We start from the raw sequence: 18404 nt of genomic DNA on the forward strand, positions 1-18404 counted from the left end.
GTTCCTTTAGTTCCTAGTTTAGTTCAGTTGCATTTTCAAATTTGGATGCCCAAGGCAAAAGAGAACTTTCTCAGCTCAACCTCTGCATACTAATACACCAGCAGCATCACACTTTGGGGGACATCACATCATAAAGTTACGGGATGCTAGTTTACAAAGTAAAACAGGACTAAGAACAAAAGGAATCAGAAAAATTAGACTATTGATAATCTTCCCACTGCCACATGAAAACCCTTTGCAACTCCTTGCAGTGAATTTACAGGGTGTGAGCAATGGGGATATTAAAGCCCAGATGCTGTTGTCCATGGGCAGTCACAAAGTGTCGCACAATTCACCATGACTTGAGGGAGCAGCATCTGGCCTAAAATGATCTGCCCAAAATCATCCAGGAAATTCTTCAACAAAACTGGGAAGTGAACTGACGCAACTGCAAGACCAGTTTTTCTCTCATTGGATTGAAAATGTGCTTTACTGAGTCTTGGTAAGCAACACTTCTTGGTAACACTAAAAAAATAAATAACATACAGGGGTTAATTGCAGAACCCCATACAGGAATTTTTCTAGAACTTGAGCCAGCTTACAGGCACATTTGCCAAATTCATACTCGAGTATGTGATTTTACCAAGGATGAAACTGACCCTTTGGTGTCCTAGTGGAGATGAAAAATATTTTAGCTGCACACAGGGCTGTTTGGTAATGCTGCGTGGACAGTATGCTGGGATTTCGTAATTACCAAAAGAATTTTAGGAGTGTAAATTTCTCTGGAAATCAAGAGGGGCTTCCGCTACTAAACCCCTTGGGCATTTCTGAAAATTTCACTCTGTGGGCCTGACATACTCGATGCTAGACTGAATAAGAAAAGCTTAGAATGCTATCCCTCTTATTATACCAGGAAATTTAACTTTGAGGTTTTGTGCAGGTTTTTATTGGAGTTCTTCTCTTTTTTTACATTAGCATATAGATATTTATTAAAAGAAAATCTTTTGGAATGTAATGTTTAACCTACTAGCATATAAAATATAGGTGTTTTAAGGTCAGTGTCGTATCTCACCAAAGCCTATTTATCAGACATACTGCTAAGAGTCTCAAAAAGACTCTTTTCTTCTAATAATCTATTAGTCAAATTGGAAATAGAGCACTGCCTTCACAACACCTTTAACTCTGAGCTTTAGGCTGAACTCTCAGTTCCTTTGAGACTATGAATCAACCCTAATTAAATGAAACCCTCAGGCATCTGAGTGGCGGCTTAATTATACATGCAGCTACTGCTAAACAAGGGTCATTCCACTTTGTGAAAGCTTTTCCCACTAATAAACAGCAACTTCTGAAAAGCCTTTCAGCCTGCTCTTTATCAACCTCCTGTCCTACCTTGAAGTTAATAGCATATGTTCATCTTACAACAAGAAAAAAGTGGTTGCCACCACACTGCTTTAGGGAACTGCTTATGGGAAGAAGAATGGCTCTGGCCTTCACCACATTACGCTCCTCCTGCATCTTTCCCAGCAAGATTAAAGAAATGTGTGTGGGGCTCCCCTCCCAGAACCCAGAATTGCGTCTTTGTTTCCTGAAAGCAAATATGGAGGTTCCATGAATGACAGAGTTTAGGAAAACAACTGCTCCACCAGTCAGATATATATTGATGAGCTGTATATTCATCACCACTCGGTGATCTGCTAAGTTTTAACTGAAATAAACCATACCACTTTATGCTTTGTACTTTTTGTGGGTTTTCAGCCACTCTTTTGTTCTTTTCTATTTAAAATTACAAAACTGACTCCAAAATTTGTCTGAGCAGTAGCTTCTAGATTATACTGAAATCTAAGTCATCTATGTGATTCTATATAAATACTTATTTATGTCTATAGAAATATTTGTTTGGTCTCTAAGGCAAAAAATACCCCCAAAAACCTTTATGATGTTTGTAACCAGGCACCCACCTGAGGCCACTTTGCAGGAAAAGTATAAAAACCGACTTGGAATAATGAACGTACTGAAGGACAGAAGTGACAATTAACAGGCAAGGAGAAAGTATGCTGTGGAGGTCACACACAACTTAGGGAAAACTCAACATATGGCCAGTGATAAAAAGTATTATAGCAGTGTTCCCAGAATACAAGAGTAACCTGCTGCTGTTGCCTGATACGTTAAAAAAAATATATTTAATCCATCGTGCATAAAATTAAAGGAAAAAAGCACCCTAACGGAAGCTCTTTAATATTTTCTTTTGCTGCATCTCCAGGAAAAGTTTGTGAATACATCTCATTTTATTGACATCACAACGTTCAGATGTGGTTTGCACTTGAAGATCAGATCTTTTAAAAGTAGCAAAACAAGAAAGTCAGCATGCTTTGATGTGATTATCAAAGGAAACCACACATTCGAAAAAATACCAATGTGCAATAGTTACACCTGGCATGTCCACAATGATTTCCAAGCCTGGGATGATACAGCCAGACACTAGATTCTTCTAAGGTAACACAATACACAACCATTTAGCTGTTAAAGACTGATATTTTCCATATTCTTCTTTGGGGTTAATATCCTAGTATCTTAATGTTTACTGGGCTAATTTATAAACTGAAGAGAGCTAACATCTAAGTATAGTTCATTTTTAAAAGTGTTTCTATTCTTGCCACTGAGAAACAGGCTGTACCTTCACTTTTGCAAGCCTTCTATTGTGCATACATCCCCACAGTGCTCCTCACTAGACAAAACTGCTCTGCTTTTTATGAAGCTTGCAAAAAAGAATATACGTGTATATAAACTACTGCAATTTAAAAACTGAAATAAAAAGTAAGAGCTGAAAGCAGGACATACTACAAATGGAATTGAGGGGGTTTTGGCTGTGTGTAGGAGCCCTGAAACCCAGCAATGTGCTCTGTGCCAAACTGCAGAAAAAGGAATTTTTTAATGAAGTCTTTGAAAAAAGAAAAAAAAAAAAAAATCAAATCTAATTAAACTGGGTTCACAAGCGACACTGAAATCACAGAATACACAAACACAGCGATGGTGTCTCCAAGCAAAAATATTTGTAAGAACAAAGACTGCTAACCTAATTCCTTAAATACTTCTCCTTAGATACAAGCATGAAGAATGTGCTAAAGTAATCAGTGTAAGAGCCACTGCATGTCTCCGAAAACATCCATTCTCAGGAAATCTACCTAAGTGTAGCGTCGAGAGATGAACTGACTTCAGTGTGTAATTGCAGTTCCACACAGTAAAGCTGCGGTGGGTTGACCATTGCTGGATTCTAGGTGCCCACCAAAGCCGCTCTATCGCCCCCCTCCTCATATGGATAGGGGAGAAAAATACAACGCAAGGTTCAGGGGTTGAGATAAGGACAGGGACTCACCAATCACCACTGCAAGCAAAACAGGCACGACTTGGGTAAATCAGCTTTAATCAAATCAGAGTACAATAATGAGAAATAAAACCAAATCTTAAAAACACCTTCTCCCTATCCCTCCCTCCTTTCTGGGCTTCACTTTCCTCCTGAATTCCCTACCTCCTACCCCCACAACAGCACAGACAGGATGGGGAATGGCAGTTGTGGGGTCTGCTCATCACACATTGTTTCTCTTGCTCCTTCCTCCTCAGGGAAGGACTCCTCACACTCTTCCTCTGCTCCAGGGTGGGGTGCCTCCCATGGCAGAGTCCTCCACAAGCTTCCCCAACCCAAGTCTTTCCCATGGGCTGCAGTTCTGCACAAACTGCTCCAGCATGGGTCCCTTCCATGTCATGCAGCCCTTCAGGAACAGGTTGCTCCAGCGTGGGCCCCTTCTGGGTCACAAGTGCTGCAGCAAACCTGCTCCAGTGCAGGCTTCCCACAGGATCATGGCCTTCTCTGAGCAACCTCTGCTCTGGTATAGGGACCTCCATGGGCTGCAGGGGAACAGCCTGTCTCACCATGGTCTGCACTACAGGCTGCAGAGGAATCTCTGCTCTAGTGCCTGAAGCACCCCTCTCCCCTTGGAGACTGCAGAACTGTTACTCTCACATATGCTCAGTTACCTTTTGAGCAATTGCTCTTCTTTTTCCCCTTCTTAAATATGCTACCACTACTACTGATGAGTTCAGCCTTGGCCAGCAGTGGGTCACTCTACTGGGGCAGGCTGGCACTGACTCTACTGGACAGAAAAGCTGTCTGGCAGCTTTTCACAGAAGCCATGCCTGCGGCCCATTATTACCAAAACCTTGCCATGCAAACTCAATACAGAAGTCCAAAATGAGTCTAGAATTATTCATTGATAGGTGTCAGGGTATTACAGATAAACAGAATGCAAAGTTTTGCACTTTTCAGCCAGAAAGAACCTGTTACAAGTTACACTTGCACACTGCCAGCCAAAGAAACCTGTGATTCCAAAAATTTTAGTTCCTTATTCCAAAACTGCACTGATTATGAATAGTTTTCACTACATATCACTTCAGTTTCTTTACACTACTTTTCTGTAATGAGTGTGGCATGGAGAGATGTTTGTATTTATGATTATCATAATTCATTCTTTGTCGTTGCATTAATGTTGAAATCTTTCATTATGTTACAAGACTTGTCACTTGGTGGTTTGGGGTTGCTTTTTTCTTTCCTTTTTTCTTTTCTAGTTTTTTTTTTTGACATTCAGAAATTAAGTTTTTCATTAGTGGAATTCACCCATGCTTGTAAGCCTAAAAGTAAACATGCTCAAAAATACCGAGGTTTGACACAGCTCCAGAAAGCATGTGAACACAAATCCAAACTTGAGATAAATCAACAGTTGAAACATTTGCAACTGTGTCAGAAATTTAACCCTGTAATTAAATGACGGATATTTCAGTGACCTTCCAAAGTATACCACTTCATAAACGGATTGCTTTGGCAGCTCATTGGCCTACCAAGAAAACTGTGAGCAAATTATTTAGCTATCAGGTTACAATAAGCTGAAGAGGAAATGTAACTTCAGTGACTGGTAGAACACCAGACACCAGCTGAGAGAATTAAAATGTTAGAACACACACATCACTAAGGGATGGCTGATGAGAGAACTCTGAACATGACCAAAAGCTATGGAAAAGTAAAGTTAAATGTTTAGTGTAATGATCTTGTTTAAAGGCAACAAACCCTCAGGGTTCAAGATTCAACTTAACAAACCATTAGCAACTTCAGCTCTGGAGTGATTATTTCACCTGAACTCTCACTGTTCCTAGCACACTATGATCCTGTTTCTTTAGGTTGAAACAGCAACCTAAAACAATAAAGCTGTGGCTGACACAGGACATAGCTCCAGTAATGAGCACAGTGAAAAAAAAAACTGAGTAAAAAGATATAAAGGCACATGTAAGGGCCGTTAGCTTTCTTTCTGATCCCCTGCTCTGTCTTACAGGGGACAGAACTGAAGACCACCCAGCACTTTGGTTTTGTGAGGAATATGCAAACTACTGGCAGCAGAAGACCCTTCAGGTGAGAGGTTTCCATGCACCAGACAGAGCTGGGGGTACCTGTGTGGGTGTTTTTCTGCTTCTGAAGGTTACAAATTAGCTCATGTGTTGGCCATAAAGTCTTCCCACCAGCCAAAAGGCACATACTTACAGCAGAGAGCTTTCTGCAGCCTGCGGAGTTTCATGGCAGTCCTGTACGCTGAGAACCTGACATTGTTCAGGTCAGCTGTAGGAAAAAAACATTAAAAGATCAGCTTTACACCTTAGAAATGAGCAGACTCACAAAGACATTGTTAAACTGACCTAGATAATACTAACTGGTTTTAAAAGAACAGAGGGGGGGGGAAATAGTGCGTTAGAAACTCCACTGAGCAAAAACCCTCAAACCACTCAAAAGAAAACCCGTAAGACCTAAAGCATTACTTCCGTTTGTTCCAAAGCACTGAACTTAAGAGCACTTGAAAGGACATCAGTGACTGCAGCAGGTTGTATGAAAATACCGCAGCCTTTCACACCGTGGGCACTGCGAGAGAGATAAGAAGCAGAAACTCCTCCTTGCACCAGCCAGGCTGCGTGCAGGCAGCCCCTAGGGAAGAACTCTGCCCAGGAAAACACAAGTGACTTTCAGCTGCTGCTAAAAACAAACTTCAAAAAACCCAACAATGGAACTTTTGTGCTTTCCACCTAAGCAGACTCCAGACATGTCCTGGGATGCAGAACCTTCCCAGCAAGAAGCCAGCTCTCCCAGCCAGGTGACTTTCTAGGTTCCAACCCCCAAAACAGTGGGAAGCCAGTGAGCTGCGGCTGCACCATGAGAACACACAGTGTGGTGTGATTTTTACTAGAGCCTTCCACCCACTCGGTTAATAAAAGAAGGACATCACAAGTCCATCACAGGCACAACTCCCCACTGAACAGTTTAACTATGGCCTGCAAAAACTCCAAGGACACTGCAAGGACAAGGCAGGTCACACACCAAACCAGCCACACCAGAGCAGGGCAGCCTCTCAGCATGCAGGAAGCTCAGTACTGGCTACTTGAACATTATTCACCACCAAATTGTGGTGTTCCCCCCAGCAACTGGCCTGTAGCCTATGAAGCAAACATCAGTCAAACCTGAAAAGAAAGCAGGGGTTGTCTTGGACCAAACCTGGCCAAGAAACTGCATTTGTATCTTTCTCTTCTGTGAAACCAGGATGAGGAAGATGTGCTTATTCCAATCTTCTTGCTGGCTTTGCTGAGGGTGGCCTTGGGCAAACCCCATTTACAACAAGAATGAAGACAAAATGCACTGCAAGTGAGGCTGAAACTACTGTGGCTGAATTCCTGCCAGCAGTACCAGTATATCATCTAACTTGTAATTATCAACTAGATTTGGCATACCAAGACAAGCGTGCAGATACAACACTTCTTGCACTATTCATAATCAAACTCAGGATGCAGAAGTGAGCACACAAATCTGGCAAAGGGCTTTTGCTTATGCCAGCAGACCCACCTAAACTACCTGTGGACAGCTTTGACATTCATGCAAAAGAACCTGAGTAACCCATCACAGTTACTGTTTTGGGGGTAAGTCTTTGACCTGATGCTGTTTCCCAAGGGCCATTGCCAATAGCTGCACTGGGACCTGAGGAGTCATGGGGCAGACTCTTGGTTGCTACGGCATGGTCACCCCCACTGCTGAAAACTGCTGCTGGCATGCTTTTGGCCTATCACCTACCCAACTAATTCCTCAGCACAGATGCTCCTGCGCATTTCAGTGGTCTGGGGACTGTTTCAAACAGATCGGTTGGCATTTGTAGTTTAAGGCTTTTCTAGCACAGAAATGGACTGTTTGTGCCAGCCAGTTTCAGCAGCCGGCAGCCCTGCTGAATGCATTTCATTTACTGATGAAACCCATGGGGCCTAAGGAGTTACTGATGGGAAAGTGTTTGGAAAATGTAAACTATTATGTAAATACGAAAAGAGCATTAAATTAAAAAACAAACAAACAAACAGGCTCAGAATAAAGGTCCATTTAGCCCAAAAAGCTGCCTCTAAGCCTGGCAACTCTTAGAGAAAGAATATGATGAAAAACAGGACAAGTACAAAACAGCTCCTTGCTGGCATATGCACTGAGGTGCTATAAAGCTGTTTGCAACATGGTAGCTTGGGTATAACTATCCCAACATAATTTACAATGCTGTACAGCTTATAGGCAGCAGAGGGAATATAGTCTCAATTACATTAATTTTAATTAAGCTGTTCTGAATGAGTAATTTGAGGTTTGATAATTCAGTAGTTTTGTATCCCTTAATAAAAGCTATTGAATGTTTCTAAAACATGTCTTACAGCAGAAGAGAAAGTTTCAGATTTGTATATGACTTCTTTTCTTTTGCTCAGTTTCACACACCTTTTTAATGGGCAGTTCTCCTGTGTATTTTTCCTGCCAGCTCCCTCTCTCACAATCATCCTGACACGTTGAGAAGCCTTAATGTGGTGTGGAACACAGTGAGTAATTTAAGTAAAGTGACTTAATTTGTCTTGAAGGGAAATGAATAAAGCAGTCTCTTGCAAACACACTGCGACTTCAGTTACACTTTATAGCCTTGAGGTAAATCTGCACTTGTATTCTGGAAAAGAATATATACTAGTTATTCCTAGCATTTGATAAAATGAAGAAGCCTTCCCTAAATTTCCCCCCGTAAAAAAAAAGGGCAATAAAAAAGCTATATATATGCATATTTTATACACTGATCAGGGCAGAAAGTACAATCCATGAAGATACTTATCCTAAAGGTGCGATAGTTTACATCTATTTTCCTGTATATGTAATACACACTGAATTTATTATCAACCGTAATGACATTGCTGCCAAGAAGCATCGGCTGTAAACGATCACAAGGAATGAAAGGAGCTAGTTTCAGAGCCCTCATTTCAGATTTTGGGGAAATAGCAGCAATGTCATCTTTTGGCTCTACATGCTGAGGTCACATACAGCCATTGTGCACCTTTGCTCCCCCTTTCACTGCTGTTATCAGTATTAACCCATGGTCCCATGTCAACTGCTCACCTCCTCCCTTCCTTATGCCACCACCTCCATGCTCCTGATGGACAGCTCTCCTACCAGGTGGTGACAGTCATATAAGATCACTGGATCTAGTGATTGAGCTTTTCCTCTCCCCACTCCTATGAAACTGTTGGCTGTGCTCTTCCTCCCCCCAAGCTACTGCTGGAACAAATGTGTTGCTCTGTGGAGAAATGAGAACAGCCCAGGCTTCTCTGGTTTTCCTCACTGGTATATGACCCCATTTAAATGAAACATAGAACATAAGACTGTCAAGGAATAGGACTTGGTCACTGGGCTTGGGAGCGTTAGAGCAATGACACGACTAACAGCATGGGAGAAGAATTTGAGTGAGGCAGCACAAGGCACTGCCTGGCCACAAGCCAGACACTACTGCTGGGAATGTGCGGAGGAGGGAGGAAGCTGCTCAAGCAGCAGTGACCTTCCAAGGGCCTATGGAAACACCAGGAGTTCCTCCTTCCCTGTGGATTTTTGTTTTTCTTTTTTTTTTTTTTCTTTTCCTTCCTGGGAAATCTGATGATTGCTCCACTTCCAAACAGCCCACTAAGAGTCAAGACCCACTAAGCCTTGGCTCTAAGGCTTTTATCACCTTTGAGCAGGTCAGAAAGCTCTGCATACCATGCAAGCTTTTCTCCAGCCATTTCCTCCCACTCGAATAAGGTAATCACCAACTCATCATCCAAACGAGGTGGTCAGAGGGCTGAAAAGCCCTGGGAGCATGTGAAACTTTGCAGGTTGTTTCATGATACTCCCAGTACTCATTATTTAGAAGATAACCTTCCAGCTTTGAACAAAAAATGAGCATAATCAGTTTATGGCCTGAAACAACCATGAAGTGGAAGAGGTCACCTGGCCCCTGCAAAGAAACAGGCTGAGGAAAGGATCACAGAAGCGTATTCGGTGGCACTCACATTTACATTCCAGAGCAAAAAGAAATCACGGTTCTTCTATCGTTCAGTCATGAATGACCTCTCTGTTCAAGGGAATAAAAAACTTTCTAGGGGAGAAGATATAAGATTGCATTACAGAAGACCTGTAAGATGGGGCAGGTGCTTACAGCTGATGCCTTTGCAGCAATTACCACCAACACAGCAGGAAGATCACCCCATAATCTTGCTAAGTTTTTGCCACAGCCCTCCCACTGTCATTGTGAAAGGACTTCAAAGTGCTACAGCATCAGGGACTCTCAGAAATTAGGAAATCTCCTTTTGCTGCTTTCTTCTTTTCATTACAGACATGACAAGTACTTCCCTTTGCTTCACAGCAACTAACACAGCAGGGAGAAGGTTATTTAGAGAAGTGATTTCCTCCATGTCCATCATGTGCCTACAACATATGATTATGTTGTAGGCACATGAATATGTTCATATTCCTATTGTTCATTCATATTAATATGAATGACATCGAACAAGAACTAGTGCTCTTATTACACATGCAGCTTTAATGAAGAGGACTTCAGACTGCTGATAGGGATAGCTCAAATTAGAAATATTATGGAAAGATGATCAGATCATTAAATCCTAACCTCTTCTACTTAATTCTGCATGTTGAGAGAAATTTCAAAACGTAAAAGCTGTATTCTTCCTCGAAAGAGCTAAGGCAGCCCCATCAACACATTTTTCAATGTTGTATTTCTACAGTACTGTAGAAACAGCTAATTACAGATAGCAGATCCTTTTGACAGCGGATAATCAGGTAAAAAAAAAAAACACTTATTTTAGAAGTGGTCAGTGATTTGCACCAAAAATTCAAACCACCTGCTGGAATGCCCCACTAAATACTGCCAGAGCATCAACAAATGAGGTGTTGTAGATTACATTTTTTTAAATCCTCCCATGCTATATTCCAGATTTTACACTGGGATATGAAAAATATTTTAAGAGGAAAAACAGATCCTCATATTCTTGAGTCTTACAAAGCAACTAAAAGCAATAAAAAAAAAATGAACTAGAAGCTTTTAAAAAGAACATATTTAACAAGAGGTTTAGCATCCAGCAAGGAGGGATATTTGTTTTTATTCTTAAATAGTTGCACCTATAACCCAAACAACAGGTTTTACGTAAGGCATTATAACTGTACTGCTTTCCATAGTGGTTCTTGAATAGACTAAACCCCCTACAGTTGCTCCACCTGCTAGAGAGTGCCAAATGACTGGGATGTTTTATTTGATAACATACTGTCCTCTACAACAGACTATTTTCACTGAGTGTTTAAAAGCTCTGGAATGGACCAGACTGCATCCTGCCAAAGGTTTTTCATATAATTTGTCTCTCTTACACACTATGTAATCTGAAGGCATCTCAGGAAGTCCCTTCTATCTGAAAATCACCTTGTTTTTTACTTTACAGAGGGTTACTTGTTTATATTAGCGTGAATATTATTATAATTTTAATTCATGAGGAAAAACCACAGCCATTTCACTTGAATTTATGGATAGCAATCTTCACACTGTCTGGACATCATCAAACTGAAAAGATCAGTTTACATGATTCAGGTCACAACTGCCTCAAGAGTAGAAATTGTAAGTTAACAACTAAATTCTTTGAAAGATGTCACCAGGTCAAATCCTCACCTTCATTTGATAAGGTTTACAGGTTTTGAGGGCTTTTTTACTCACTTATTTGCAAGGAAAAAAAATGTCAACCTACAGTGACATAAGTCCAAACATGAAAGTCTTACTCAGCAGTAGCTTGTGACATGCTCGTACAGCTGTTCATAAATACACTGCCCATAATGGATAACCTATATTGGGAATTACATATCACTTGTCTCCAACAATGCCTACCTAACAGAGGTTAAAAACTGTTTATTGTACAGCCCTGAATAGACCATAATTCCACTACCAGCCACCACCAAGCTTTCAGGTTTCATCAGACATTAGCAGCACTCCAAATTTTCAAGAAGCTTCATCTCATCTTGACTCAATACAGCTGAAATTCCCTGACCAGCTGGTAAGAATGCTGTGTTTCTTCCTGCTGCCCAGATCCTGTATATAAATCTTTTAATGATGCCCTACAGTGACATACATTGCCTCTTTAAGAACTGTAATTTAAAAATGCAAATGAGAAATATGCACAAAGGAAAGAAATTAATCAAGTAACACTGCTTAGTATCAATTGTCTCAGTCATTGACTCCTTTATTGTAACAATAATTAATGCTATCATCCACACTGCTTTGAGAATAAATAACAGTAAACAGTGTTATTATACACATGGACATACAGCTTAACTACTCTCCATGAAACAATATGATACACTGTACTAGACGTATCCCACTGAGTATAAAAGCTGACAGTGTCTCTGCAACTTAGTAAGTAGAAGGTAACTAGGGCACCAAAATGCTACTGACTGCATCTAGACCAAGTGGATGAACACCACAGCATACGCCACTATCCTGATAACTAGACCAACTGACATGACCCTTGGGAATTTAGTTTTGTCATGTAATGGCTTTTCTTCAGCCTGCAAACCCAACGTGTAAGAAAGGATATGATCTGGGTTACACCGCATTACAGGGTTGGGATGCAAGCAGAGTCTGCAGTCAGAATGTCAGAAACCCTTCATGAACACTAGAAGAGAAGTAGTCATAATGGAAATGCCTAAAATAAATAAATAGCAAACAAACAATTTCAAAAGTATAAATGTAAGGTGTCCATTTGCAAACCAAGAGTGCAATACTCTTGAGCAAAATGTTTCCATAGCGCTCACCTACTCCATAACAGGATATTACTTCGCTCTCTAAAATACCCTCCTCCACTGATAATACGCCTATGGTTTCCTTTTCAGTGGATGCAGGATAACTTCTACTACCTAACTTCTACTTCTCTGCCATAGTCATATTTATTGTCTCTTACATGTGGGCCTACACAGGATGCAGTAACATTGTCCTGGGTTCAGCAGTAGCTGTAGGACACACATACTGTTAGAAAGATGACTTACCCTAGGTCTTACTACTATTCAAGGCTGACAGAACCCAGCCAATCCTATTTTTTGAGATCAGAAGTTTTATTATTCAGATCAAGTTACCTTGAAAAGGACATCAGTGAATGTCGTGGTTCAAAGCAACCTTCAAAGAAAGACTGAATGTATTGTCCCAGTGGATTTCAGTAGAACACAAATGACTGATGTGTGCAATGGGCAGGTGTCTTACAAGTACAAATATGGAAAACAATTAGTTGAATATGAATAAAACCTCATATTAAATACATGTTTTACTAGTTTGTAATAAAAACTATTACAGCAGAGAGAGGCAGTTTACCCTGTTCAGGCAGCATTTCAGAAGGACAAATCACAATGCACAAACCAAAAAGCATAGTTTATCCACCTTGGTCATTCAGAATTGGAAGCTCACATTGCTGCAGAAGAGCAGCCAGACACCAGACCAACACCGCAGCTGCTGCAAAAGCCCGGTGGAGGCTCAGAAGTACCTTCCATATTCTTCCACCTTGTGTTAAGCGACTGACATTTCTTCCATGTACTCCACAGAGAACTGCCCCCCCATCCCTCCAAACTAAATGGAAAGCTGTCACCACTGCACTGCAGTCTGCATGGGTGAGGGTGTTTCTTACCCTCTTGTCTTGCCTTGGTGAGTTAGGAGAGAGAAAGAGGTGCACACAGCAACATTTCTGAGTGTACCCTGCTACTGCAATTACTGTTCACAATGACACTAATGCACTCTGAGGAGACTCATACTGACATTACACAGGAAGGCTGGAGGAGAGGGACACTAACAGTAGGGCATGACAGGCCAAGTTCTCCTGGGCCATCACTGCAAAAGTTAGAGTCATTTTCATCTTAAAGGCAAAATACTATCATTGTGAACTAAGCTGCCTGGTGTTAGAAGTTCACTCTCAGAAGATAATCTGAAAAAAATAAAGCAATCCCAGATCATTTTGATTCCTGCTCTTCCCATCTCCCCCTTCACCCAAGGGTCCCTGAACTCTCCAGGACAATGAAATCACACAAATTCTCATTTCAGTGATGCCCTGGAGCCATCACGAGCGATGAAAAAATTTATAAGGGGGCTGTAAAAGAGGAGTGTAAAACAGCAGATCTGCTTCAGGGGAACTGCTTTTGGAAAGAAAAGCAGCTGGAGTCGTTCTTGGTACTTTGAAGCCTTTCAGAAGGAAGTCAGAAGAAAAATCAGAGTGGCTGATAACAGTGTCAACGCAAACCGGGGTATGCCTGTCAGACTCTGAACCACTGAGACTTGCCTACAACTTATTTTAACTACCTTTCCTATTTCAGTATTTATTTTTCCTCTTTGTTCTTAATTTATACTATTTCTTCTTAGTTAATCTATACCAACATCTACTAGATACATTAAATGATATGGCTAAGGTCATTGTTGCAACTGTTGCCACTCTGACTTGACCATTAAACAGTAATTAAGTGATTTAATATTCACAGTTTATTATGTAACTTAAAGTAGCTATAACCTTAACTGAAGAGTGTAAATTGCCCAAGGAGTGTCAGGAATAGATACATCATTAAAACTGATAAAATACTATGTTGTTTAAATTATTAAGAAGATCAGTCACGAACAAGCATTTTAGTACCTTTAAAGGAAAAGCTTTTGTTAAAACAGCAAGTAATTAGAATTTTGTGATAATCATATTAAATTCCAAATAAAATATTCTTCAGTTATTACAAGTATCTTTATAAAAAGCTGTGTTCCAACAAATGAGCTCAAAGAGAATTTGAGAATACCTCCTTTGTGGGCAGGTTATGTTATGACTTCTTCCTATGGGTTCTTTCTCTGATGAACTCCCTATTGAAGGCAGGATATGGGACTTCCTGAACCAACGATCTGACCAGTATGTTCCTACTTTCTTTTATTAGTTTATAAGCTCCCAAGTAATTTACCTTCCTTTTTATAAATACCCAAACCTCTAAGAACAGAAACCTGAACCCATAATTCTGAAACTTGGAATCCATAGATTTTAGCAAAATATAATGCAGCATGTATGAACTGGAGGTGTGAAGAATAAAACTAATATTACTTCTTTTTCTTACAGAAGTGTCTCTTGTGTCTCAAAGGCAGATGAGGAATGTTACCGTGTGCAAGTTGCACCTTCCTTATTCACTTAAAAAAATTAAGCTTTCAGTAATGTGGAAGAATTTAAATTAGACATAAAGATCCCCTAGTAAATCATGATATACTGACATGTATAGAGAGCTACATCACACAGTGCAATTATTCCCTATGGGCTAAGTGTAGGAGTTGGAAAATTGAAATGAAAACTCTTGACAGCATTGAAGTACTTGGTCTCACTTTTTTACATTTACCTGGACTCCAGAATTCATGTTTTCTACCACATTTTTTAAATGCATATATATTAAACTCTTTACTGTCTTCTTGATACGAATGGGAAGAAAAATTTGAATCCTAATATCAGGTAAAATAATAGGATCTAATGAATATGCAATAGAAAAATGAACTTTAATATCTTCTCAGATAAAATATTACTGCAGTCTGAAAAGATTTCAAACATCCCATTATTACCGTTTTAACCTGAGGCAAAGCAAAGCACTGAAAATACATCAAGGGTTCTGTTCAAGACTAAACGGGTTATGCTTGTATTATGCAATTTGTATGAGAGTTAGGCAATAATGACTACACCCAGTTCAAAAATAAAATAAAATAAATAGGTAGGTTATTCAGTAGCACTTTTATCAGAGCTTCACCCCATGTGGCAGTGCACAAAGTATGACCTTGTCTAATCTGTTTTGTACAAGTATATGAACGCCTAAGTTTACTAACAAAATTGCACATTATGTAGCCTTTGCTAAAGCCAGTTTTGTTTCCACATTACTATTTGATCTCAACTCCAAGAAAAATAAAATTTTCCTCTGAAAAGGAAAACAGCCGGATTTTATAAAAAAAAAAAAAAAAAAGCAAGCTAAACAAGACCTGCCTAAACATGTTCCTCCTTTATGCGGTAAGAAATAAGAATATCTTGAAATCTTGACATTTGGGCAATACTCATAGCAATAAAACTCAGTTAAAGTAAATGAAAACTGACTTCAGCAGTCACACATCTTTTGAACTCTTGACCTGAACCTATCAGGATACTTTTCTCCCTTACATATAGTTACCTTTTCACATCTTAATATTCAAGGGTGCTCTAGCTGAAACAGGGAAATACCAGAAGAAAAGCAGTTGCAACAGGACATCAGGTCTGACCAACAACAGTATGAGAAATAACATGCAAGCTAAGGATCAAAGAAGGCTGAGGAGTCAGCACGGTTCAATTAACAGGCAACTGTTTGAAGATCTAGCTGTATTAAAGGGATGTCTGCATGTGCAATTATTATTTGTCCTGAACCTTGTAAACCACTCTTTAAGAGCAGAAATATAAAGGACACAAACAGGGCAATATAATTAAAAGGCAAGTCAATACTTGTCTGATTTTTCATTTGGTGAGCCTGAAATTAACAATCTTACATCCCTTTTTGACAAACAGAGCTGTATTCTGGTTAATTTTTAAACAACTTGCTGCCACAGTGCTAATACTCCCAAGGAAAAAATCTTCTCACTGCCTCATTCTATTTTGCCATATAATTTTTCTAAAATGTTTTTGGTACGCGTTTAACCACAGAGCACCGTAGAGATACCTGAGTTAGCTCAAAATAGATTACGCAGGTATAATTAGAGTCTTTTCAGCAGCTAAACTGGAGTTTAGCAGGAGATAATTTAAGCTATTTTTCACCATGGTAAATAAGCCTCCACTGAATGTTAGATTTCACTGCCCTACTGCTCAAACTGGCTCATTTAAAGCGTGTGCTGTATAGATGTAACCTCCTTTATGAATGCAGCATATTCACTGATATTTCTTTCACAGAAATAGCTTAATTTTTATTATACCCTCTATTATTTATTAACACAACCATTAAAAGCAAAGAGTAAGCTATTAAATGTCTGCCAAGCAGCCTATACTAGAGCATGGATTAACCTATTTTATCTTATAGATGGGCTTCTGTTAGTAAAATCCAAAGCTGCTAAGAAAATAAATAAAAAACCTCCACCAGAGGGGCACATCTGAAGTCATAATAAGCATGCAATTTGGATATTCAAAATGACATCACGACAGCTGCCATGCCTTCCAAGTATTGAAAGTGCTTTAAAAATAAAGCACTGGTAATGCAGTTTGGCAAATTGCTTCAATTGGCTCCCTACCATCCAAAAGTCAACATTAGCAGCAGCTTGGTTTGATTTTTTCATCTGCCTTTTGTAAAGTAGATCAGACAGTGAAAAGATTCAGAGTTTCTTTTTTGTTCTTTTCTGTCACAGACTTCCAGTAAGAGTTTGCAACAATGCACCCAAATTACGCTGTAAACTCGGTGCACATTCCAAGTGCGCTAACTGAAATACTATTTTTTCCACTCTATGTTTGAAATGTGTTATTATGCCTTACGCATTTCCCTTGCAGAAAATGTTAACCTTGATAAAAGCACTGCCTCTCGCTTTCACTTAATTTTGTCTTACTACTCCTGGAAATCTTTGCCTAAACAATCCATTCAACTGGAAAAAAAAACAACCAACCAACAATCTGGTAGAGGTGTCTTACCTAAAGACTGGTAAAGCTCAGTCATCTTGGGATGATCCCAGCAGGTCGTTTGCGTCTCATGGCTACAATACAAAAAGTGAAAGTTAGTCAAGTAAAATTTCTCTCTCCATCTCATTGTGAATGATTCAGGATGCACATCAAAGCATGGTGCCGGACAACTGCCTGCAGCCTGAGCTGCTCTAGCAGGGGGTCTCAGTAGTGGCAGACATTAATTAATTAAAAGTAATGCTAATATTAAAAAGACAGCAAGTATTCAGATAGGCCATAATGTTTTGGGGAGTCTGCAAGCACACCGATCTATTCTTTAAAACCTGTTGTTTGGTACAGATCACTCTCTGGTTCCTCCAAATTAAAGAAGAGACATTTAAAAGTGTTTGATTCTTGAAGGTTTTTTTTTTGGAATTCTAACCAGATACTGAGATCTGTGTTATTTTCACCTGCTTTCCCCTATGTGTTCCATGCTTTGCCATATCGTCCTTTCGGTCCAAAAATCTGCACTAAATTCCCTATACAACAGCCCACTGATCCACCACCAGCGTACACCACTTTTCAGGCCCATGCGTTCCAGCCCCCTTATCAGTGGTCTCTTTTAGCAAAGACTATTGCTGCCTGGGACTCCCAGGCCCTTGCCCTTTTCCTGCAGGTCCCCATGCCATGTCAGGAGGCAAGAGCTGTTGAGAAGCCAAGGAAAAGCTAAAGTGGGGTTATGAAACGCTGCACTATGATTAGAATGTAAATTGGACAGTCTCTGCATTGAGGCTAGCAGTCGTCAGCTTTGCAACACAACATGCTGCCAAAAGACAAACAGTGTGAGAAAGCCAACAAATGAAGTGTTAACAGGCGTAGTAGCAACTCATGTCTCCTCAGGTTACACATTTTATGTTTGTTTTTTTTTTTAATGACAATATAGCTAACGTGATCATGTTTCCATTAATGTAGCAAACTTGAAAGAAAATTCTCATGTAGCAAATGAAGTCCTGTCCATTCAGTATTCAGCTATATTAAAAGACAAGAGTGAGTATTCATTAAAAAAATAAATCTGGAAAGTTTATGTAGCACACAGTTGCTGTCAATCACATTTGCATTTTCCTTACTTAAGACATCCTAGTTCCAATAACACACATAATTTGGGAGAACAATGCAGGACAGCAGGACCTGGTCCACAGCACTGCACAGCTCCTGAAGCACACACCTTCCAGCTCCAAGAGAATGAACCACAACCTAGCCATCAGCTGAATGCACCTGTACTCCCAACTGTGTGTTGGAAGACTAGTACAATCAGGTTGTTTTAGATAACAAACAGCCCTTGAGGTCTTTCTGAGGCAGCAATATTCACAAGTATACCTTTACCTTTC

The 18404-nt window shown here is 40.0% G+C and overlaps 1 protein-coding gene across 26 annotated transcripts in view; it reads right to left on the bottom strand.

Annotated features, from left to right (window-relative positions):
* DMD (dystrophin) overlaps window positions 1-18404 on the bottom strand; it is a 1213044-nt gene that overhangs the window by 62356 nt on the left and 1132284 nt on the right. For all 26 annotated transcript variants that reach the window (XM_062608089.1, XM_062608087.1, XM_062608095.1 and 23 more), the window contains 2 exons: window positions 17050-17111; window positions 5564-5638 (listed from right to left, as the gene is read on the bottom strand). In XM_062608089.1, coding sequence (XP_062464073.1) covers window positions 5564-5638; window positions 17050-17111 — 137 coding nt within the window. The remainder of the gene's footprint in view (window positions 1-5563; window positions 5639-17049; window positions 17112-18404) is intronic.

Source organism: Pezoporus occidentalis, unplaced genomic scaffold, assembly GCF_034315485.1.
Source record: "Pezoporus occidentalis ecotype Australia unplaced genomic scaffold, CSIRO_AGI_Poc_V1 ctg129, whole genome shotgun sequence".
Taxonomy (NCBI): Eukaryota; Metazoa; Chordata; class Aves; order Psittaciformes; family Psittacidae; genus Pezoporus; species Pezoporus occidentalis.